Here is a 23380-nt window from a genome sequence, read left to right on the forward strand (position 1 = left end):
GTCACCTCTCACCTTGACCCTCACTTGACTCGGCTATGGGCCAGCTACCCGAACATCCTGGGGTGCCCTAGCCTCTTCTGCTGACCCACGGGATGGCTTACAGAGGCTGATCTGACCCATCCCAGAGGCTTCTGCCCAGGGAGGGCAGTGTGACAGTAGTTGTCACAAGGACAAAGACAGCCAGCTCTGACCCAGCAAGGCCACTTCCGGGAATTAATCCTACGGGACACTTGAATACCTACACAGTGGCAATGGCATAAGAGTATTTATTGCTGCATCATTTGTAATAGCAAACTAGTAGAAACAACTGAAATTTCCATCAATAGGGATCTAACTACAGTTAATTCACATTAGTTATGGGAAACCCATACAGTGGAACACCAGCTATAAAAGAACGAAGTGGGAGGCACGGATCATGGAAAGCTCTTAAGGACAGATTTTTTTTTTTTTTGGCCACTCACTCAGCTTGCGGGATCTTAGTATCCCGGGTAGGGATCGAACCCGGGCCCTCGGCAGTGAAAGCACGGAGTCCTAACCCCTGGACCGCCGGGGAATTCCCTCCAGGACAGATCTTAAAGGGCAAGATTAGAACAGTGTGTGGAATATATTACCGTGTATGTAAGAAACAGGGAAGACTAAAGCATACCATTACTTCTTAAATATGCATAAGTACTTCCAGAAGGTTTATAAGTAACTGGGACCTGAATAGGAGACTTCTCATTGTATTTACTTTGTATTTTTTTAAAAATTGTGTACCTATGGCCAAGGGCTACCTATTAAAAAACATACAGATAAAATAACAATTTTGGTCTTTCAGTGCATATTCCCTGGCTTCTTGGCCTTTCTTTGGCTGGTGGCCAGACTCTGCTGGCAGCAAATATTTTATCAGGGGCCCCTGCTTTTCCCAGGCACCCCTGCTTTGGCACATTACATTCTGACACCCCCCAACCCTCCTTTAGAGTGTTGGGGCAACCTGCCACAAGGTGGCACTGTCTGCTGCCTGCTGCTCTGTGGGCTGAAAGTCCTCTCCAGGTACCTGGGGTCAAGGGTCAGGGGTCTCTGTCCACGGAGCAGCCTGGTCAGTGCCTGGGGCCACAGGGGGCTCCCTGGTCTGGGGGTGTGGAGCCCGCTAAGAGGGAAATGTAGGAGAATGGCGATGCAAAGCACAAGGCCAGCAACAGGTGGACGAATGTGCCCTCGAGATGCAGGCTCCAGCAAGGGCAGCTCCCCTCACTGGGGGCGGGTCCACATCTTGGTAGGGGCCCCTCTGGGAGCCCAGGGATAGGCACTGAAGAGATCCTCTGGGAATTCTTGCTAAATGGACACAGGCTGATCTTCCCAGAGTCTAGCTTGGTGAGCACACCCATGTTCAGTAATCCTGGCCTGACAGAGCAACTGATATCCAGGCAGCAGGTGGGAGGCCGGGAGGCAGCCCCAGGCCTGGGTGGGGGATACAGGTCAGGGCAGGCTGTCTCCAAAGGCTGCAGCCTCCCTGGCGCTGGGTGGAGCAGCCCTTGGCGGGCCTCTCCTGGGCCCTTCCATAGGCTACCTGGTGAGATCTCATATGGGACAGGGGTGCTCGGACGAGTCCCTTGTTTAGTGCCTCCCCCGGCCCCATCTGCATGACTCCTTGGCCACAAAAGAGACCTCACACTGCAAGGCTGAGGGCTCATCCTGAGCAAGGGAGCCCAGGAAGACACAGAGACCCTGAGATGCCACAGAGGGCCATGGCCTCCCCCTCACCTCTGCCTGGCTCCCCATGAGAGCCACCAGAACACTGGTGGCCTCCCTTCCATGTTATATCCACAGCACCTGGTGCCACAGAAAGAAAGAAAGGTGTCCTGGAGGGAGAGGTAGAGGGAGATGAGGCAGGTGGGCTCAGCTCCCCCCAAACCAGAGGGACCAGTGGAATAAAATCAAACCAGCTTTAATACCAATATAGTCTCTCTTTTAAATACCATGTTCCCCAGGACAGAGCACAGGGGCAGGCTCTTGGCAGGAAGAGTGGAAAGGAAATGTGGAACCGAATGGAATGGATAGCCCCGGGCCTGCCCCCAACCAGCCCAGGGCCCCTGCCAGGGGGCACTGGGGACTGGCTGCCCGCCGGGGAGGGGGAGGTGACAGCAGCTTCCTCTGGTCCAGTTATTGCAGAGGTGTGGGGTAGGCACCCTTACCCTCCCCAGCCCCCAAACTCTTCTCAGGATTTCTGCCCTTCAGACCAGCAGAGCCGAGGCCTGGGCTCCTCTGATCTGGGAGGGGCCCCTCTGCCTAAAAGAACTGCTGCTAAGGCCTGGAGTGGGCGGGGGATGCCCCCGGCCAGGCCGGCCCACTGGCTCAGTAACTGCTCTGATGGCCTGTGAGAATGTAGAGGTTGCTGTGAGCCCCCGGCTTGTCGGTGGGAATGCTCTCAAGGATGATGTCTCTGGAGGGGAGAGAACCTGAAGTGAGCAAGGTGGGAAGACACTTGGGCACCTCCACCTGGCCTGGAGAGCGTCTGAAGGGGAGGCCGGGGCACTGTGTCCTACCTGTGGGCCCCAAGCACTCGGAAGATCCTTGTCTCGTCTGTGATCTCCTGGGTCACCTGGGAAGAAAAGGGGGACTGAGGCTGCCCCAGAGGTCCTCTCCTAAAAGGTGGGGACACCTGGGTGGGGAGCCACCAGGGTCCTGAGTGTCACTCACCTCATTAGTGTCCAGGCTGCGGCCTTGCATCCCATGGCTCCAGAAGGCCAGCACACTGTCCTGCAGACACACTAGGAGCGGCCAGGCGGCCATCAGCCCTGCACCTGCCCTGGGGACACTGGCTCCCCCAGCTACACCCTGGGCCCAGGTCTGGACCACAGAGGACCTCACGGACTGGGCCGCAGGTGACCAACATGGCTCTCAAGAGGGGCTGGGGGACCTGCCTCCTTGTCCTGCTGCCAGCCCCAGGCCCCGGGGCCACATCATGTGCTCCAGGCCAGGGATACTCCCACCCCCACCTCTGTCTGCTCACTTACCCACAGTCTCAATGGGGAAGTCAAAGGTCAGCACAGGCGCCAGTGTCACCGTGGGCTCGCCCAGCAGGTTGACGATCCTCACGCAGCCTATACAGGGGGCGGGCTGGTGGGCGGGGCGGGGCGGGGTGGCCCCCTTCTGGGGAGACAGACCCACCTGGCCTCCCTCACCACCCGCTTCTAGCCCCCAGCCCTGATACCAGGAACACTCACGGTCAAAGCAGACTAGGACTGTGTCCCTGTCCACCTGGATCACCTGCTGGGCTGAGCCCGGAAGCCCCTCTGCAGGCAGAGAAGGGAGACAAAGCCTGGCTGAGCCACCAGCCCCGCTCTGGCCCCAAGAGGAAGAGCTGGGGGTGTGCATCAGCCGGCTTTCCCCACAGTGCATTGCGCAATAGCTGGGTGGGGTCACGATGCCCAGTCTCACTGCACAGCAGGGGAACTGATGCTTGGCAGCAAAGTGACCCATCACAAGCGGCAGGGCTGAGGCCCAGGGAGGCTTTGGGGGGCAGAGGCTCTGGAGCCAGGAGAGCCAGGCTTCATGACCCAGTCACTGTGTGACCTCGAATCTCTGGGCCTCAGTTTCTTCATCTGTAACCCAGGCACGACGATGCCTACCTTGCAGGGCCATTGTGGGGATCAAGAGTAAAATCCCATGGGACCCCTGGCTGGGGGTCTGGGCTACCGCAAGGACTTGGTCCAGGGCACCTTCCCCCTTCTTTACCCACTGCCACTCACTCTGCTCCCCTGAGCTGTCCCAACACCCAGTGTCCTTCCTTGCTCAGAATGGAGGCCTCTGGCACCTGCCTTCCCCAGCTTGGCTCTGTCCCTGCAGCCCCTGCAGCCCCTGCAGGGTTGGTCAGGTTTTCTTAGCTGCTGAGCTGAAGAGAAGCTTGGAGCTTCGGGTCCCCAAGGTCTCCGGGGAGCCATAAGCTGTGAGGAACTTCCCCCTCTCCCTTCCCTCCCCCTCCCTCCCCCTCCCTCCCCCTCCCCTCCCCCTCTCCCCCTCTCTCTCTCTATATATATATATCACACGCACATGCACACACTCACATACAGCAGCCTGGCCCTCCAGCTCACCGGGTGGGAGGAGGATGTCCGGCGTCAGGCCAGCCTCCAGCGGCAGGACATGGAACAGGACGCGGCAGCCAGGCCCTTCGGGGCCCTCAGCCCCCACGCACACCTGTGGTAGCTCCTTCCCATCCAGCACCAGCGGCTCCAGCATCCTTGCTGGGCTGGGCAAGGGGCTGGAGAAGTTCTGGGGGCAGCAGGGGCGCTCAGGTCTACATTTCTCCTCCCAGAAACCCTGCCACCCGCCCGGGGGTCCCCCCACCGGCACCGCACCTTTAGCAGCAGGAATTTCTGCAGCGGCTCATACCACTGCAGCAGAAGCAGACTGGTGGGCAGCGCGGCCAGCAGGAAGGTGCTGCCTGTGTGCGGATTCCGCACTGCGAGAGAGGGGGTGGTGGGGCCGGGGCTGTGCCCACCCGCGCCCCCCCCGGCCCCGCCCACCACACCCAGCTCTTACCCACGCGACACTGCAGGCAGCCTTTGGTGTCAGGAATCTTGGTGGACAGGGCAAAGCGCCTGTGGGGTGGCAACCAGGGCAGGCGTCACGGGTGCCACCCTGGGCAAGGCCCCCTGCAGAGCCCTAAGGGGACGGTACTAACACCTTCCCCGCCTCACAGGTGGCAGAGGCTCAGAGAGGTCAAGCCCCTGGCCCGAGTATCCGAGAAGCCACGAAACTGTGAATCGCGCAGGATGTGATGCAGTGCTTGTGGCTCCAGCACCCGCTATACAGCCTGGAGCGTGTACATCCAGTCCAGGGGTTTGGATCACAGAGTTACCTCTCACCGTGTGACTTGGGGCAAGGCACTGAACCTCTCCGGGCCTCAACTGCTTCACCTGCTTCACCTGCAGCTTCACCAGCAGTACCCTCAGGACTTGACCTCTCCGGGCCTCAACTGCTTCACCTGCAGCCTGGGGATAACCGTGGTACCCCCCTCACAGGGTCGCAGTGAGGCCTAAATGAGTTAACTCAGGGGAGGAGCGTGCAGCAGAGCCTGCCACATCAGGTGCCCTCACAAAAGGCTAACTTTTCTCATCCCGTTATTATTACTTTCCCACCTATTTTCAGTCATCGAAAATACTTGTTAGGCAAAGGCAGGGTGTAAATAAAGAAATAACTGAAAAAAACGAGGGTGTGGGAGGACGGCAAGCTAATGCGGCCTCCAGCTCCTCCGGCGGCCAGAGCACTCAGGGCCGGTCCCCACCTGACACACTGCAAGTCACAGATGAGCAAGCCGGGCCGAGAACATGACGACTCCCCAGAAAACGGCAAACGCCCTGCCCTCTCCTGCTTCAGGGCAGGCTATTCCAGGGGGGGACCAGCGGGTGCCGAGGGAGAAGCGGGGTCCCTCCTTTGGTTACTGGCTGTCCCCCAAACCCTCAGGGGACCTTCCAAACCTGCTTCTTCCCTTGGGGAACAGGGCTACACGTCAGCAGCCCTGCCACCTCCTCCCACTGACCCAGCCCTGTCTGCACCCTCTGCTGGGATGTGGGCCCCGCCAAGGAAGCCAGCACCTCTGTCTCCGCCTCTGTCCTCACTCTCCTCTCTCCCCTTGTTCCTTCCACTCTCTTTCCCAGCTGGCCTTCAGATGGGACAGAGGCGGACATTTTTTGGTTTTTTTCCCAACAATTCGAGATCTCTGCTGTGATACTGTGATTTCCCAAACACACACCCAAAGCTGCCTGTGACTTGGGCCTGTAATGGGCCTGTTTCCTGCAGGTCCTGGGCCAAAGCAGAGGTTGGCTTCGGACTGAGGTCAGGAAGCCCCAAGGCCACGGGGCTCCCGATGTGCTCCTCAGGCGAGCCCGCTGAATCATGGCCCTGGGCCCCTCATCTCCCCTCGGCCCGGCCTCCCATGCCCTCCTCACCGGCTTCCACCACCCACCGGGTCATGACGATGTCTAAGCCCACAGCCCGCCTCCCCGCTCAGAACTCAGCGCCATCCCCCACCCCCCAGCCCCCGCCAAGGGCCGAGGCCCCACTTGCACATTTCAAACTCCATGTGACAACACTGAATTCTGCTCCACCCACAGCTGATGACAGCTCCATCCTTCCCATTGCCTAGGCCAAAAGCTTGGAGTCATCCTTGACTCCCCTTTCTCTTCCATCCACCAACTGTCCGGAAATCCTGTTGGTTCAGTTTTCAAAATAAAACTAGACTCTGACCGCTTTTCTACTCCTTCACGGCCTCCCTGGCCCAAGCCGCCATCATGTCCCACCTGATGGTGCCACAGCCTCCTGATGGGTCTCCGCATCCGCCCGCGTCCCCTCCAGTCTCCTCCCAGCTCAGCAGCCAGAGTGACCCGTGAAAACCTCAGTCATGCCGCTCCTCTGCAGCGGCCCTCAGGCTGCTCTAAGTCAGGGGCAAAGCCCTCACTGTGACTACAGAGCCCTCGGAGGCCAGCTCCCTCTCACTCCGTCCATCTGGACTCACTGGGCTCCTTGCTGTTCCTCATACAGGCAGGACGGCTCCAGCCCCCCAGATACCCTCAGGACTTGCTCCATCAACCCCTCCGAGTCTTTGCTCAAAAAGCACCTTCTCAGCGAGGTCTTTCCTGACCACCCTGCCCTTCTCCACGGGGCACTTTCCCCTCTGTGTCACCACCGCATAGACTCCTTCTCATGTCCGCTGTTGTCTGTCTCAACAGGAGGGTCTTGGGAATATAAGGGTCTCCAGTTCCCAAGTGTATCTCACGCCCAGGACACTGCCTGGCGCATACCGGGTGCTGAATGGCTGAATGAGGGACTCTACTGCCCTGTAAACGCACCACAGTCTGCTCTCTGGGGTCTCCCGGTCCCTCCCTTTCCCTCCAGCTCACTCTGATTAGTCCCCAAATCCTGTCAATCCCACTTCCTAAATATTGCTCGAGTCCATCTAGTTCTCACTGCCCTACACTGCCTTGGGTCACTACACCGGCCTCCCTTCCAGGCCCTCTCGCCAGCCTCCCCCTCCATTCCTCCTTCCCACTGTCACCAGAGAGGCCAGCAGATGTTCCTGTTTCCATCTGCCCAGACAAGCCCCTCTCTCCGTCCCCCAGCTCCAAGAGAGGGCACGGGACGCAGGCCTGGGCCCTGGCTCCTCATGCCCTTCCACAGTGACTAGCCCAGGGGTAGGCATGGACCTAAGCTAGGCCAGTGAGAACTGGCCCTGGACTTTTGTGGGAATTACTTGGAAACAGAGGTTCCAGTTCCACTGGGTTGTTAGCTAGTGGAAGCTGGCCTGGACCTGCAGGCAGCCATCACTGGACAAGAAAGCCTGCGTGAGAATGAAGGTGACAAGAGGAAAACAGAGCCAGGAGATGCAGGAAGATGCCTGAGGATGCCATTTAAGCCTGGATCCAGCTGGACATGCAGCTGAGCCTACTCCTACACGAGCCGTTGTGCTTAAGCCGGTGAGTTGAATCACCTGCAACGGGAAAAATCCTGATTGACGTACAGAGGGATCCTTCTAAGATGCTCCGGGTCCGCTACCAGTCAGACAAAGCCCAGATCCTGGGCCTGGAGTCAACGGCAGGCCTCTGCCACCTGTGCAGCTTCCTCTTGGGCTGCTCCCCGTCCTCGCTCGGGCCAAACACCTTTTAACTCCCCCGATCGCCTAGGAGAATTCACACTTGTTCCTCCCACTGCTAGAAGGCTGTTCCCTAACTCATCTGCCTGGAAGACCCCCAACGCTCTGTCAACGCCGCGAGCTCGCCTGGCCTCTCTGAGGCCTCCCCACCCCTTCCAGCTCTCCCCCTGGCGCACCTCAGTCCCAGGAGCTAACTGTCAAGAACTCATTTGATTTGTCATCCCTAAGCCCAGCCTAAGACCTGCCGCATAGTAGGTACTCAGGAAACATTTGCCCCACAGCCTACCCACCGCAGCTCCCAGAGCTTGCGAGGTACATTCACATGCCCTGTCTCCTTCCCTCCTGACAGGTCTGGGTGCAGGGGCAGGGGAGGCTACCAACTATATTGACCTATGAGGAAACCGGGCCTCAGAGAGGCCAAGTGACGTGTCTAAGATCCCAACAGTCTCAGTACCAGGAAAGGCTGCATTCCAGCCCTGGCTCTGTCCCTTTGCCTCTCTCTCCTCCCTCATCCCCGCAGGGCCAGGCTCCCCAGGGTCCCTGACCTGGGGATGATGCGCTGAGTGAGGCGATTGGTGGGGATGGAGAGGGGGACCTGTTGCTGTAGCCGCCGCTGCTCAAACAAGCCTGGGAGGTCGTGGGCCCAGATGTGCGTGGATTTCCCTGCGGGGGGATGGGACGGAGGGGAGAGGGGCTCAGAGAGTGTTGGTGGGTGGGGCGCTGGCCCTGCCCCCGCCTGCCCCAACTGTACCTGAGAGTGACAGCAGCACGTTGTTCACGCAGTAAAGCCAGGCGCAGCGGTGTGAAATCAGCTGGAGGCCACAGAGCCATAGATGGACAGGGGTCAGCACCCCAGACGCCCAAGGCCCTCGGCCCTCCCCCGCCAGCCGGGCCTCACCTTCTCCAGCGTATCCTCATGCAGTTCATGCAGGTTGAGGGTGTAGATGCCTTCCTCGGCCCCCACCACCAGGAACTGGTCTGCAGGTTTGGGTATGGAGTCAGAGGTCAGCCACGTCCCCTGGCCCAAGCTGGGGATTCCCAGGCTCCTGCTTCCTCCCTGCCCCTGGCCTACCCCGGGTGACAGGGTGAATCCAGGTGACAGCAGCGTGGATCCGCAGGGGGCAGCCATTGAAGACCTTGGAGAAGCAGGCGCCCATCTGGAGAGGAGGCAAGAGGCTGATGAGGAAGCACCAGGTGGGGGGACGGGGCAGGGGGAGCCACAGGCGGTGAGGCAGAAGGCGGTGGGGAGGCGGAGCCATGCGCAAACGCTTACGTGCACCTTGGGGGTCGGGGGGAGCCCACGGCAGGATGACCTCTGGGAGGGAAGAAAGGAGTCAGGGCCACACCCCCAGCCTCCCATCTCCCCGACCCCCCCCTACAGCACCGCCTTACCTCATGATCTTCCCGGTGCTTCACGGTAGCCCAGGCAGTGGAGAGCAGCGGGGGGCTGTCAGGGCATGGGAGAGGTGCAGGTGCGGTTCCTGCAGGCACAGACCTGCCGTGAATTCCGGTCCTGGACCGCCCCCTGCCTCCAGGGGCCTGCCTCCTCGTCCCTGGAGCCTGGGGCTCACCTGGGAGGCTGGATTGAAGGTCCTCAGCCGGAGGCTCAGTGGGGGATGGCTCCAAGAACGGGGCCCTCTTGATGGTTCCTATGGTATCATCTGGGGAGTCCAGCTCCTGGCAGGAGGGTCAGCGGACCCAGCCCAGCTGTTAGCAGGTGACCCTGTAACCTACCCCCACCCCAACTGCACCCGCTATCGCACTGCCCCCCATCCCCATCCCCCGCTCCCCTCCTCTCCGTACCTTGAGTTCCAAGGCTGGCCGGATGGTCAGGCTCCTGTCGGGGACAAACCAGAGGGAGATGAGGTGTGAGATGTGACTGGGTCCTGAGCCCAGCTGCCCCCCACCTCCTCCGGGCCCTGGCCCCTCACCTTTCCTCCAGAGCCTCCTGGACTGACTGCAGCAGGCTCCTGGGTAGAGAGGGGAAGGGATCAGAGGTCAGCCTTTCCTCCTGCCCCTCCCCCCCCACAGCTCCCCCACCCCCCTCACTCACGAGCTCAGCTCCTCCTTTCCCAGCAGCGTCCACTCCTCTTCCCACTGTGGGGAAACCGAGTCAGAAAGACCGGGAGGGAGGCAGAGAGACAGACAGGCAACGTAAGAGAGTGCTGGAGAGATTGTGGGAGAGAGAGATGGCAGACAGACAGACAGATGGAAAGTGAGATTGGTAACAAGCAGGAGAACTGTGAGAAAGACAACGAGAGGCCAAGAAAGTGTGAAAAAGGGCCAAACAGACAAACAAGGAGAGAGAAGGAGACAGAGAGACAGTGAGAGAAAAGGGCAGGGAGGGACTGAGATCGTGTGGGTGAGAAAGATGCTGATAAGTAGAGACAGCGAGAGAGCAGAGATGGTGAGTCAGCCAACCCAGCAGTCACAGCGACTGAGGCAGAGAAGAACGTGCCGAAGGGGGCGGGGGCGTCCTCAGACGAGTGACAGGCCCACGTTTTAGAATGGCGTGGTCACCCTGCCACCCCCAGCCGACTGTCCAAAACAACCTGCCCCAGGAGGAGCCCCCAGGCTTCCGGGTCCCTGGGCGGACAGGCCTGCTTGGACAGCTCTCCCGGGCCGAGGGCCAGGCTGCTGCTGCTTCACGGCTCCTGAGTTTGAGGTGCTCGGTCACCCGCACAGCTCCCCAGCCCAGCCCTCTGCCCCACCCTGCCACACCGCCAGCCCCTCACCGGCTCATTCAGTGGGTCTGTTTCCTTCCTTCGTGGGGCACCAAACTTCACCTGGTGAACTGGAGGGCCCAGATCCAGGGGTTAGGGGGGCCAGAGCCTCAGGACTGACCCCTTAACTCACACCAGATCCACACGCACAGCCCCCCAATCCACACAGCCCCCCACCAAGTCCACACACAGCCGCCAATCCACACAGCCCCCCACCAAAGCAGACTCACACTGGATCTCCGAGGGGGTCCTCTCGGCTGGGCCATGCTGCCCCCGGGAGTGAATGGTGTCCGGAAACATGTCGTAAGTCTATAAGAGAGCACAGACAGCGGACACATGTCCACGCTCACCTCACACCAGGTATTCCTCGAGCTGCTTAACACACACTGACGTGTCTGTTTTCACGAAAACGCCCTGAGATTATCGCGAGATTAAATGGCACCCTCGTTTCACAGATGAGAAAACCAGCACAGAGAGGCCAGTAACTCGCCAAAGATCACAGAGAAAGCAGAAGATGGCTTAACTAGGGTCACAGTCACGCTGGGCCAAGGGCAAGAACCTATCACAGTGGGGCGACAAGGAGGCAAACCGGCTCAGGGAAGATTCCTAATGGGTGGGCTCGACCAGACTGAAGCTCCATGTGCTGGAAACACACAGGCTGAAGGGCCCTTGACTTCTGTCACCTCTGCATGCCTATGACCAGACCAGGCCAAAACCCAGTCCCCAGCGGCTCTCACTTACCTCCAGGTCACAGTCTTCTGGGGAGGGGGTTCCCAGGTGGGGGTCATTGGCCTTGTCCAACAGCTGTGTGAGGAGAGCCCGAGGCAACTGCTGGGTCGTGAAGGGGTGCTGGAGGATGGAGGGGGTGCAGGTTGGTCCCTGGCCTCCGGGTCCCTGCTTCTGAGCATCTAGCCCCCTGCCCCACCCCCCTACCTCCCACCTGCAGGAGCTTCTCTGCTGTTGGCCTCTTCTTGGGGTTCTTGGTCAAGGCAAGCTTGAGGAAGTGATGGAAATACTGGGTCCTAGTGGATACAAGAGACCCCACCCGCAGGCCCAGATTAGCCCTCAGGCAGGCCATCCTGCCACCACTCCTGAGGAGTCTGCTGGGCCTGCCCAGGAAGGAGCCAGCCTGAGACCAAGGGCAGCTGGCCTGAGCAACACTGCTATTGCGACACGGCAGCGCCTCCATCATCAACCATCTGCCCTTCTTCTTTGTCCACGCTGGTCCCCAGCCCCGAGGCAGGGCCCAGGCCTCTCCCGCGGATGGTCTGTGGAGGCCCAGAGAGGGCAGGGCCCTCGAGGTTGCACCCTGGGGGGTGGCAGAAGGCTCCTCTGCCCCCATGGGGCTGGGCTGAAAAGGGGGCCCCAGCAAGGGATGTGGGCCCTCACCAGCGAGTCTTGTCTCTCAGCTTTGGCGGCTGGAAGCTGCTCTTTGACATCAGCATCAAGGCCCTGTGGAGACCACAGGTCAGGGGTCGAGGGTCACAGGGCTCTTGGGGTCAGGCGAGGGGCAAGTATCCAGCTGACCTCATGGGGTGCAGGTGGAAGAGAGGGGGCTGCAGCTCGCCCAGCTCGATGGCGGTGATGCCCAGGGCCCAGATGTCACACAGCTCATTGTAGCCACCTTTGCGCTCCACGGCGGCCACCTCCGGGGCCATCCTAGAGGCGGGGTCACAGATGAGACGGCCGGGTGCCCCGCTGTGGCCCCCACCCCCTCAGCCAGAGGTGCAGCCTCACCAGTATGGAGTCCCAATGAAAGACCTCCTCTTCGCCACAGACGCCGTCAGCTCGCCTGACACCCCAAAGTCAGCTACAGGGAGAAAGAGCTGCTCTCACCCGACCTCTGGCTGCCACTCCCCACCCCCTTTCAGGGCTCAGGCTCAGGATGCACCTGGCAGGCTCAGAAAACAGGCAGCCCAGGTTCAGCCACAACTGCCACAGGCACAAGGCAAAGCCAGGTCCCCTCCTGGGAGGGGTCAACCACCTTCTCTCCACGACCAAGTGCCCGGTCCCATGTTAGACTCCATACGGACCCAACCACATCCAACTTCTAGCAGGAAGGGAGAACTGCTCCACTTTCTAAATGGGGAAACTGAGGCTCAAGTGGTAAAATGACTTGCTCAAGAACAAGCTGCACTTGAAAGTAGGCTCTAAGACTCCAGGAGCTCCCATAGAACCCTCACCCTGATTGTGTCAATACTGACCCAGCTTGACATCTCCCTGGAGGGTGAGGAGAAGGTTGGCTCCCTGTGGGAATGGAGGAGAGAGAATCCCGTCTGGTGCCCCCGAGAGCCTCCTCCTCCCTCCCACGATGCCCTTGGCCAGACCCCTACCTTGATGTCTCTGTGGATCTTCCCCTGAGAATGCAAGTGGTGCAGCCCCTGGGGACGAAGAGGAGCCCCTGAGAGCAGCTACCCAGTATATCCCACCTCTCCTGAACCCCCTCTCAGGACTGGGGCCCCCCACCCAAGCTGCTTCCTCCTCCCCTCTCCCCAAACAGGAAATGACTGAGCCAAAAGGGAAATGGGCTGCTTCCGGCAACACGGCTGGGGCCCCTTCCCCGCAGGACCCACAGCCCCTCAGGCACCTTTGCCTGAGCACTCCACCCACCCCACCCCCCAACACACACACTGGCCAGCTGGGCTCCCTGCCCTGCTCCAGGGGACTGGGGGTGTGAGTAGCCCTATGGGCCCAGCTACCTTCAGTGCCTCTCGGCAGACATAGGCAATCTGCCGTTCCTCCAGGGGCCCGGTGGCTGAAATGGGAGGGGTAAGGGCTGGCAGGGGGGTCTGGGGGGATATGCTGACCCTCCCAGGATCCACCCTGTGTGGGGTAAGCAGCAGGCATTGCTGGTGAAAGGGGAGTTGGCCACATCCCCTCCCGACATAGGCTGGGATATACAGCCCAGAAAAGGACAGCATTTCTCTCAAGGTCACACAGCTAGTGAGAAGTGGAAAGGGGCCCAAATCCAGGGCCCCAGCTCTCCCCTCCGGCCCTGCGTTGCAGTGGGGATGGGAAGAAGGCTGTGACCCTCTGTGGCCTGGAGTCCTGGCCCTCACCGTGGTAAATCTCCTGCAGGGACCCCCCTCCGCAGAACTCCATGCAGATCCACAAGCGGTCATTCCTGGGGTGACACAGAGCTGGGGTGGGCACATGGTAGGGCCATATGGGGGCTGCCTGGGGGTAAGCAAGGGGATAAAGCAGCCTCACCTGAGGTAGCTGCCAATATAGGCCACCACATTGGGGTGGCGGCACTCACGCAGGATGGTGATTTCCTGCTGAAGGGAGCTGATGTCGTCCCCTGGGAAACACAGGGCATCATGAAGGGGGCCGCCTTAACTCAATGCCCCCATCTGCAGAATGGGCACAGAGTGCCTCCTCTCTCCAGGGCAGACAGGTGCCAGCGGACAGTACCTCCCGGGGCCTGCCTCTCAGGGGGTCTCGGAAATGTCAACTCTCACACCGCGCCCGCTCTGCGGCCCTCTGCCCTCCCTCCAGCGCTGAGGCCCTGGCTCCGGGCCCTCACCTGGGTCTAGCTTGACTATCTTGACCGCAGCCAGTTCGGACGTGACCGTGTCGCGGGCCTGCAGGGGCGGAGGGGGTGAAGCGAGATGAGGAGGGGCGGGGCTGGGGGCCGGATCCCGCAGCAGGGCGCGGAGCGCGTACCCTCCTCTTCTCTCTCCCGTCCGTCCCGCCGCCCGGCGCACCTTGTAGACGTCGCCATAGGTCCCGGCCCCCACGCGCTGCAGCAGCTCGAAGCGGTCCCGCGGATCCTGCAGCGACACATCCTGCAGCAGCGCCATGGCCCGGCGCCGGGCGGGCGCGAGCTGCGGAGCCGGCGCGGGGCGGCGCGGGGCGGGGCGGGGTGGGACCGCCGAGGCGGGCGCCGGTGGCTCAGAGGCCGCGGGGGCGGGGCCGGGGCCCGGGGCGGGGCCAGGCCGGGGATGCCCCGCCGCCCGGCCGAGAGGAGGCGCCAGCGGGACCGGCCCTCGGCAGCTAGGGAAAGTCCCGAGCCCGGGAGGAGCTGATGGTGCCGAGGCTCTTCTGCCGGCCACCAGTTCCTCGCGCTCTACAGGTGGGGAGCCCGAAACCCGGAGGGCCGGAAGGCAGAGGAAAGAGGGGGAGCTCCACTCCCAAATTCCCAGATGAAACACGGACAAGTACTTTTTTTTTTTTTTACAAAATGTATTCATCTTCCTTGGAACTGAAAAATAAATCTATGTACAAAACAGGAAGCGATCAGGCTCCCCTCACCCACTCGCAAACCCCTGCAGATTTCCTCCAGAGTCCCCCGAGACGGGATGGACCCCGGGGAGGTTCCCAGAGGGTCGGAAGAGAGGTCTGCTCTGATCTGGGGCCCGTTTGGTCAGGAAGCGGGTGGGGCTCAGGATTCGCACACGCCGGGAGCGGAGTTTCGTGTCCCGGACTCGCGACAGGGAAGGAAGCTAGGATTTCCAAGTTCTGGAAGCGTTACTTAAGTTCTTTGCGGTAGGGGGCTTGGATTCCCAAGGAATGGAATTTTGAAGGGCGGAAATGTACTCCTAGGGGCTGAGCGGGGTCCTTGGTTCCCGGGCTGTGGGTGGGACCTGTGCTCCTAGGGTTTAGGGTGAAACAGCCCTATGGGCTGGAAGCAACCCTGAGCCAACACTGGTCAGGCCGAAGGTTAGAGCCTCGGTTCTGAGATGGAGCCTGAGCTTCCCGTAGTTGGACCTTTAAAGATGGGTGAAGGACTCAAGGTAAGGTTTCAATTGGCCGGCTGGGATTCTGGGGGATGGGCTCTATATTCCAGTGACTGGGCGGAGCCCTCGGTTCGGGCGCTGGGTGGAGTCTACTCTGGGAACCTGCAGCCTGAGTTCCGGGTAGGGGTGGGGCCTGGAGGCGGGGCCTAGGCCCCTAGGCCAGGGGCGGAGCCTGGGCTCGCTAGGGGGACTGGGGGTGGAACCTAATCCTGATTGAGGGCGGGCTCCGAGTGGGCCGCTACTGAGACCCGGGTACTTCAGAGGCCCTTGCGCTGCCGCTTGAGGAATGAAAGAGTGTAGTCACTAGGTGTAGACACCTTCTGCTTCTTCATCTGTACTTGTGACTGAGCCGTGAGCTGCAGCTTGATGGCGCTCGAATTGATCTTGGTGGCCACCAGCAGCTCCTTCATGCCCTTCATCTTCTCGCTCTGAAAAGTGAGCACCGGACCCTCCGGTGGCGGCGAGGCGGCGGGCGCCAGCGCTGCAGCCGCGCTGCCGCCTTCAGGGCCGCGGGCAGTGCTCGGGACGGTGCCTGGGGGCTTCCGGGGAGGTCCTGGCACCGCACCCTGGCCCGCGCCTGGGCCCTTGTCCAGCGCCGGCTTCTTAGGCGGCGGAGGCTCCTCAGGCTTGGATTCCCGCCGCGGGCCCCGCCGCCGGCCTTCTCGGGCTTCCTCGCCCCAAGGCTCTTCTGCCTCGGCCGCCTCTGCCTCTCGGCTTACTATGCGTACCTTCTGCCGCACCTGGGCCGCATGGGGGGGGGGGGCAAGCGGAGGAAGAGGTTGCAGGCCAGTGGGTCGAACCCCGAGACCCAGCCAAGACCATCCTGTCGTGGAGCCTCGGTCTCGACCGCACCCAAAGGGGATGGACAGATCCCCTTCAGGGCTACAAAGGTTCTGACTCTGCTGTAGCTGCTGTCACCACCTGTCCTCCCCAGCCACCCTGCACAGCTGTCCCTCACCTGTCCCTCAAAACGGCCCAGGGACTGCACAAGGAAGGTGGCCCAGCCCACGTGCAGCACGGGCGTGGGACTGCCCTCTTCCCATTTGCAGATGCCGTCGTAGAATCGCAGCAGGTGGGCGAAACACTCTGGGTCCTGGAGGGCAGAACCCTGGCTCTGGGTGCCCTGGAAAAGGGGGAAAGGAGGACACAGTTCAGACCCCATTACTCACCCCTCATCAGAGGGCACAGGCCAGACCTCTCGCCTAGACAAAGAGCCCTGGCTCTGGCAGACGTGAGCATAGGTGGAGAAATTTCTTAAAACCGCCTTCCTTTTATAAAACCAGTCCTTAGCCAGGACTTGGAAGGAGGGAGGGACCATCCCTTACCTCCGTCTCACCCCCTCAGCTGAATGAGTGACCCTGACAGAGAAAGAGAGGGGCTTCCACCCCATTTACCTCAACTCCTCAAACCCAAGCCCAGGCCCTCAGCTACTGCATAAGAGAACACAGCTGTCTGCCTGAACTGGGCCACCTGTCTCGTGCCATCCCCAGTTCCATGCAGCAGTCCCACGTCCTGTGACTGGGAGCCCTGCTCAGGTGGGAAGGCGTACACAGGCTGGAGGTCCAGCCCTTCACCTGGGTCTGCTCCCCTGGCCGCTCCTCGCCGGCCTCCAACAGGCTGGCAGCCTCTTTCAGCAGGTTGGGGATGACATCGTTGGCTACTTCAAAGAACTCCTTGTAGATCTCCTCGTCTTCACGGCAGTAGTTGTAGCTGTGAGAGCAGCAGGGCACTGTGGGGTCTCAGCTATGGCGGTTACCCCCAGGGACCTGGCAGGGGATGGAGCCCTGGTTTCTTTTCCGGGGTCATCCAGGGACTGAGTGAACAGTTGGGGTCCTCACTCGAAAATGGTGGTGTCTGTGTCAGCCCAGAGCAAGAGTGAGGAGGGGGATGGGGAATGCAGATTCCACTGCTGGATCACAGTGGTTAGAAATTAGGAGGAAAGGGTGGGGAAGGAAAGGCGTGAAGCTCTCATTAGGGGTCCCTACCTCTTGGGTGATGGTGGCCTTGGCTGCCTAGTGACTGGATGGAGAGGTGATAGGGCTTGGGACCCAGGCCTCCCTCCTGGACGAGGGTGGTTGGAAATTGGGTGGAAGGGGAAGAAAGGCCAGGCTGGGGCCCCGTGGGGGGATCCTCACTCCTGGATGACAGTAGCCGTGTCGGCCCAGGCCTGCAGGGCTTCACGCACGTTGCGGTTGCGACAATGGTAGCCAGCCAGGTACATGTAGGGGTAGATGTGCTCATCCCGGTAGTAGGTCTTGGCTGAGGCAATGCCCTGGGGATAGAGCAGAGGGGCCTCAGGGAGGCAGCTCCCAGCCGCCCCAGGTGGCACAAATGTCCCATTGGATCACACCCAGGAGGGGCAATAGGAAGATTCCAGAGAGTCTCATCTCCCACGTGACCTTACCCCGGGCCATCCTCTCTACCAGGTGCTCCTCCCTGGGTCTGTAGGTCTGGACTGGGCTGGTCTTCCAAGCCCAGCCCAGTGTCCCTCCTACCCCCAGCCCCACCAAGTTAACACCCCCTGCCTCAGTGCTCTCACAGTGTTTGACCTCTACTATACTCCAAGAAGGACAATGATAGGCAGTAGAAAAGGCAGGGCGGAGGGGACAAATCCAGGACCTACCACCCCCAGGCAGGGAACCCAGAACACTCCTCAGACAGCCCTGACCGCCCTGAATACGCACACGGTAAATACAAAACGAGGACTGGATGGGCGGTACCCCCAATACACACAAAGTTCTTCTCGCCTCACCTGCCCCCTCCCAGTCCCAGATAAAAGGGAACCCCAGCCATCGTTGCACCTCCCTTCTGTACCCTCCTGAGATGTCCCCACCTTGTGGTAGAGGGTGAGTGGGTCCGGCCGGCCAGGGGTAGGCTCCAGCTCCTCCAGATCTGCCAGGTTCCCCAGCGCCATAGGGTACCTGGGAAAGGCTCATGAGTCCAGGCTGCCCCCCAGCCCACCCTGAGGCCCAGCCTGGCCACTTCCCTCTACTGACCTTTCCAGATGTCCCAGGTCATAGAGCAACCAGAGCAGCTTCTAGGGGCCAAAGGAGAGAAGTGTGAGCTGGCAGGAGAGAGGGGGGTCCTCAGTCTACCACGCAGATGGGGGTCCAGCACCAGTAGGGACCTCCCACCAGGTGGGAAAAGCCAGAATTCAGAACTAGCCCCTTATTGAAGTCAAAGCGCTTTCACGTCTCAATTCTCCCCTCCCAAGAGCCCCAGGAAAGTCCAGGCCAGGAATGATTCACCCACATTACAGAAGGGGGAGCTGAAGCTCAGGAAAGGAAAGCGCCCTGGCCCAGGGTCCCACAGGCACCCTTCACCTGCTGCAGCTGCAGCAGCTCCAGGGAGTCAGTGTGCAGGTCAATGGAAGGGTTGATGGCGCACACCATAAATGCCACCTCCATCTTGCGGTCACAGCGCATGTATGATCCTTTCAGGTACAGCCAGCTCTTGGGAGAGGACAAGACCAGATGTCTCACGATGGCCTACCTGTGCCTGCTCTAGGGAATGACAGCCAGGAAGGGGGCCCTCCCCTTCCTGACATATGTAGGTGGTGATAGGAAGAGGGCAGAGCTCCTTGGGTGGCTTGGGCTAGGAGAGTATGGGGGGGGGATGCAATACCCGCTCAGCCACACCCGCGTTGACTGTCTGGCCTCTGCGGTCCTCGTTGCCCTTGCCATGCCAGGTGACCTCAGCTGTTTGTTCTCCATTGGGCCCAAACACTACCCAGGCATGGTCCTCAGACAAGGCCAGGTGGACATCCCGGAGACCCAGGGCCTGGCAGGCCCCCACCACGGCAAAGGCCACACCAGAGCTGTCCAGTTTGGTGCCTGTGGAAGGGAAAGTAATGAAAGAGGGTCCTCTGAGCTCTGGCCTGGGGGAAGGGACCAGGTAGTGATGGGCCATGCACCCTCCCACACTCACCTCCAAGCCTGTGCTCAAACCTCAGGCACTCCTGCCCGTCTTCCCTCTACCCCTTTCCTCCTACATGTTCAGAGACTCTCCTTCCCCCTTTACGTTCCCCATCCTCAACAAGAGGCCTTGGATCTTTTGTAGTTCCACCCAGCTTTTGACCCTGTTTCTTCTCTTTCTCTGCAACTGTATTATATATTTCTGCTAGAATTTCCTCGTTTTATTGTACCTATTAGGTTATAACCAGGGACGGCAAAAACAGGACACTGGCCAACACTCCTTTTTCACACCCACTAGCAGACACTCCCCATTTCTCTCTGTATTCTTTTCCTGCTAAGCTCAGAAGCAGCCTCAGATTCCTTCTCAATATGGCACTCCAGGACCTGACTGCCGGTCAACTGGGCTTGGACCAAAGAGGAAAGCTCTTTGCAAGCCCTGAGCCTTCAGTTTCTTCAGGTGAAGCCCTGGTCTGTTCACTTTCAAAACATGTTCATAGACGTTTCATGGAATTGGCTCAAATGCAGCCCGATTTTGGCTCCTCACTCCCTAAATCTGCTGCTGCCCTCTATGCCTCAGGCTGGGCTGCAGGACTCCTGTAGCTGCTCAATGGCAGGGAGGGGGGTTCTGAGGGGGCAGAGGGTGGGCTAATGGATTTGGAGTCATGTGACTGGGGTCCAATCCCAGCCTTGCCATTCTGTGTGACTTGAGAAGATCACTTTCCCTCTCTGGGCTTCAGTTTCCCTAGCTGCAAAGGGGGACATAACACTTGCCCCACCTCACAAGGCTTACAGGTCTCAAAAGGGCTCTGTAAACCTCACAGTGTTGTGAAGAGGTGGGCCAAGGTTCACACGTGAGACAGGATTCTCGCCCCTTGCCACCTGTCGGGCTCCAACCTGTGATGAAGCTGAAGAGGGACTGGATGTGGGCCCGATCCTTGAAGTAGGAGCGGCTGAGGCTGTTCCAGATGACATCGGAGACCTTCTTTACCAGTTCGCGGCTGGAGACGCCCCCCTCTCGCGGGTAGAGAGACAGGTCGACGGCGCCGCGGATCTGGGCGGTGAAGCGGGCATAGAGCGCGGCGATGATGGACAGGTCGGCCACGGGGAAGTAGGTGAGGCCGCCAGGAGGGTCGGGCGCAGGGCTGGGCTGAAAAGTGAGCTCGGGCACGTTGGTGGGGATGACGCGGTTGACAGCTAGGAAGTGCTCCACGAAGCCCAGTACCAAGGATAGGAGCACCAGGTCCGGCTCCTCTCGGCCCAGCTCGGCAGCGAACAGGCGCACCACGTCGTCTATGGAGCGCAGCGGGAACAGCGTCTTCTGGGCGGCCTTCAGCCCCATGGCGGCGGGCCTCGGCCTGCGGGTGAGCGTGCGGAGGGAGGGTCGGGGGGGCACGGCCCAGGAGCCCCCCTCCCAGGCTCGACTAGCTTTCTACACCCCCACACACAGACACAATCCCTTGCTTCCCCGCCCCTTCACGCTCCGCTCATCTGCTCCGCCTCTTTCGTCGAAGAGACCCCTCAGCCGAGGCTGCGGGGCCTTCTTGTCCCCCACAACCCCAGGAGCCCCGGCCCCGATGGGGGTGCGCCCCTAGGACCCCACTGAGAACTCCCAATGGCCGCCCCGCCCCCTCTCTGCGCCCATACCCCCAGGGCCCTAGAGTCCGCGCGGAAGGCGCTCCTAGGCCAGGCCCCCCAAGTCCCAAGGAGAGTCCTGGCCTCGGTCCCCCGCGCCCACCTCCGCGCTTACATCCCACACAAGGCACAGCAGCGCCCGCCGCCTGGAGCCTGCTGGGAAATGGAGTTCCGCCCCCTCGGGCCGCACCGCCTGCCGGGAAGTGGAGTCCGGGGCCCGCCCCTGTCCTTGCCAAGTCTTGAAATGGTGGCTGGGCCGGCCAGTCCGCGATGGCTTATGGGAGTGGTAGTCCCGCTGCTCTGGGCGCGGCAGAACCCAGAGGTAGGTGAGGAGAGGAGGCAGCGCCACCTTCCTGAGGTCCTCAGGGATTGGTCATTCCATTTCACGCCTACCCAGGTAGGCAGAGGAACCGCAGTGCATTCTGGGAGTTGTAGTCCGGAGAGTGAGCAGGCATCCTCAGCACTCGCTGAGCTTCTGTACGTCATCACGTGTCGGCAAGATGTGATGAAAACGGGTACTTTTAAACGCTGCTGGAGCACTGTAAACGTGTTCAGCCACTGTAGTTGGATATTTATTGGTATCCATTAACACGTAAATGTGCCTACTCTATGTCTAGTTTTCTGTCCGTGAGAAAATCTAACACGTGTGCAAAGAGGAACATCTAAAGAACCATTGTAGTTATTTGTATACAAGAATTTGTATACAAGAAGAGTAAAGTAGCTCTATGCATCCTAAAATGGATCTTCAGGGCAAATTGTTGAGGGGAAAAAGCTACAGAGCGATGTGTATGATAGGGTAGTATTTATTTACCATTTTAAAACTTCAAAACAATACTAAATTTCTACAGAATCATTCATTCACTTACTCATTTAACAAACAGATTTTTGGTGCCTATAATGGGCCAAGCACTCAGTCCCAGGCACTGGCTATGTAGCAGTGAATAAAACAGATTAAATTCCTGCCTTACTTCACCTCTGTGGGTTTTTTCCAGAAAAACCCATAAGTCTAGCCTATTCATGAGAAAACATCCAGCAAACCCAAACTGAGGGACTTTCAGACTGGTCGTACCTGACAGTTCCCCTCAAAAGTGTCAAGGTCATGAAAGACAAGGAAAGACTGAGAAACTGTTGCAGCTTAGAAGACACTAAGGAGACAGGACCACTAAATGCAGCGTGGCGTTCTGGATTGAATCCTGGACCAGAAAAAAAAGACATTAGTGGAAAAACTGGTGAATAGGGTGGCTGACTGTCCCAGCTTGCCCAAGTCTGAGGGGACTTCAGGGGAATGGGATTTTCAGTTTTAAAACGAAACCAGTCAAGTCTTGGGCAACTGTGAGCCCTACTTATGAAATTCAAATAAAACCTGTAGCTTCATTTATAGTTTTCATCAGTAAGTTTTAATAAATGTACCATGTTGTATAAGATGTTAACATTAGGGGAAATTGAGTGAGGGGTATATGGAAATGAGATCCCCAAGGACTGAGTTCTGGGACACCCCTTCATGGAGAGGTTGGGAGACCAGGAGGAACCAGCAAAGGATTCTGAGAGGGATCAGCCAGAGAGATAGGAGGAAAACCAGACGGGCATCTGGTTCAGAAGACCAAGGCAGAGGGGTGATTGACAGGGTCGGGTGCTGCCCACAGGTCAGCAAGCTGAGCACCAAGGACTGACTGCATTTAGCTCTGTGAGAATCCCTGGTGACCACCTTAGGAGCAGTTTGAGAGCAAAAGCCCAGAGTTCTTGGGCTCAAGAAAAAAGAGGGGAAAGAAACTGGAGACAGTGATAATACACAACTCTTTCAGTGAGCTTTGCAGCAAAGGGAAGGAAAAAATCAAGATGGCAGCTGGAGGGGGAAGAGGGTCAAAGGAAGTCATGGTTGTGGCTGTTGTTTAATAGGAGAGAATGCAAGACTGATGACCCCGAACGAGTAGAGAGGATGGGAGTTCCTGAGTGACAGGCTTGTCCTTTGCTAGGAGCATGAACACAGTCTAGCCATAATAATTGGAGAGAAGGGAACTTCCCTGGTGGTTTAGTGGTTAAGAATCCGCCTGCCAATGCAGGGGACACGGGTTCGAGCCCTGGTCCGGGAAGATCCCACATGCCGCAGGCCCGTGTGCCACAACTGCTGAGCCTGCACTCTAGAGCTCACACGTCACAGCTGCTGAACCCGCGTGCCACAACTACTGAAGCCCGCACGCCTAGAGCCCGTGCTCCACAACAAAAGAAGCCACCGCAATGAGGAGCCCGCGCCCCACGACGAAGAGTAGCCCACGCTCTCCGCAACTAGAGAAAGCCCCCGCAGCAGCGAAGACCCAACACAGCCAAAAATAAATAAATTAAATAAATAAAATTTAAAACTAATAATAATCGGAGAGAAGGCAGAATACACGGGTACTTTCATTTTCTCAATGAAATAAGAAGCCCAGTTGGTCTCCCTCCCAAATGCCACCTTCTCAATGAGGCTGACCCAGACCTGACCACACTCTCCAGCCCAGATTCCTCTTTCAGTCCCTCCACCCAACTCTACTTTTTTTTTTTTTTCTTTCTAAAGCATTAACACCTTCTAGAACAGGGTTTCTCAACCTAGGCACTGTTGACATTTGGGGCTGGATAATTCTTTGTAGTTGGGGGCTGTTTTGTACCCTGTAGGATGGTTAGCAGCCTCCCTGGCTTCTACCCCTTCCAGATGCCCCTCCCCCTGTTGTGACAATAGAAATGTCTCCGGACATTGCCAAATGTCCC

General features: G+C 59.2%; 2 protein-coding genes across 9 annotated transcripts; both read right to left on the reverse strand.

Moving 5' to 3' along the window:
• Window positions 1–250: 250 nt before the first annotated feature.
• MAP4K2 (mitogen-activated protein kinase kinase kinase kinase 2) lies at window positions 251–14194 on the reverse strand. Of its 6 annotated transcripts, none has more exons than XM_027090344.1 (32): window positions 14061–14193; window positions 13880–13937; window positions 13564–13654; window positions 13413–13477; window positions 13053–13108; window positions 12687–12734; window positions 12558–12600; window positions 12091–12163; window positions 11881–12012; window positions 11743–11805; window positions 11294–11375; window positions 11095–11202; window positions 10584–10662; window positions 10366–10424; window positions 9684–9727; window positions 9562–9600; window positions 9434–9467; window positions 9202–9307; window positions 9023–9111; window positions 8910–8945; window positions 8703–8787; window positions 8529–8608; window positions 8382–8442; window positions 8176–8293; window positions 4522–4580; window positions 4338–4441; window positions 4074–4251; window positions 3207–3275; window positions 2997–3083; window positions 2680–2750; window positions 2526–2581; window positions 251–2422 (listed from the first exon to the last, which is right to left on the reverse strand). In XM_027090344.1, exons 1-32 carry the CDS (start codon window positions 14154–14156, stop codon window positions 2335–2337), a joined length of 2457 nt encoding a protein of 818 aa, XP_026946145.1. In that variant the 5' UTR covers window positions 14157–14193; the 3' UTR covers window positions 251–2334. The 6 variants fall into 6 exon arrangements, with proteins under 6 accessions (XP_026946145.1, XP_026946144.1, XP_026946149.1 ...); XM_027090343.1 differs by having other exon boundaries at window positions 8904–8945; XM_027090348.1 differs by lacking the exon at window positions 13053–13108 and having other exon boundaries at window positions 8904–8945.
• Window positions 14195–14517: 323 nt separating this feature from the next.
• Window positions 14518–20860, reverse strand: MEN1 (menin 1). Of its 3 annotated transcripts, none has more exons than XM_027090349.1 (10): window positions 20754–20860; window positions 19901–20361; window positions 18717–18925; window positions 18416–18544; window positions 18089–18129; window positions 17926–18013; window positions 17228–17364; window positions 16667–16802; window positions 16051–16215; window positions 14518–15832 (listed from the first exon to the last, which is right to left on the reverse strand). In XM_027090349.1, coding segments are annotated over exons 1-10 (1851 nt in total). In that variant the 5' UTR covers window positions 20756–20860; the 3' UTR covers window positions 14518–15349. The 3 variants fall into 3 exon arrangements, with proteins under 3 accessions (XP_026946150.1, XP_026946152.1, XP_026946153.1); XM_027090351.1 differs by having other exon boundaries at window positions 20742–20845; XM_027090352.1 differs by lacking the exon at window positions 20754–20860 and adding an exon at window positions 20651–20719.
• Between the last annotated feature and the right edge of the window lie 2520 nt (window positions 20861–23380).

The sequence above is a fragment of the Aethalodelphis obliquidens genome, unplaced genomic scaffold (genome assembly GCF_003676395.1).
Source record: "Aethalodelphis obliquidens isolate GAN/ISIS:26980383/991018 unplaced genomic scaffold, ASM367639v1 scaffold69, whole genome shotgun sequence".
NCBI lineage: Eukaryota > Metazoa > Chordata > Mammalia > Artiodactyla > Delphinidae > Aethalodelphis > Aethalodelphis obliquidens.

What these genes read in the sequence shown, in the direction of transcription:
- MAP4K2 (XM_027090343.1), bottom strand. Translation starts at nt 14,156, where the DNA reads ATGGCGCTGCTGCAGGATGTGTCGCTGCAGGATCCGCGGGACCGCTTC. An exon ending in CAGCAGAGAAGCTCCTGCAG is followed by an intron (nt 11,203 to 11,293) that starts GTGGGAGGTAGG and finishes TCCATCCTCCAG; the next exon opens with CACCCCTTCACGACCCAGCA. An exon ending in CGAGTGCTTGGGGCCCACAG is followed by an intron (nt 2,423 to 2,525) that starts GTAGGACACAGT and finishes TCTCCCCTCCAG; the next exon opens with AGACATCATCCTTGAGAGCA.
- MEN1 (XM_027090349.1), bottom strand. An exon ending in AGCTGCTGCAGCTGCAGCAG is followed by an intron (nt 18,130 to 18,415) that starts GTGAAGGGTGCC and finishes TTTGGCCCCTAG; the next exon opens with AAGCTGCTCTGGTTGCTCTA. An exon ending in GACCTGGGACATCTGGAAAG is followed by an intron (nt 18,014 to 18,088) that starts GTCAGTAGAGGG and finishes AGCCTTTCCCAG; the next exon opens with GTACCCTATGGCGCTGGGGA.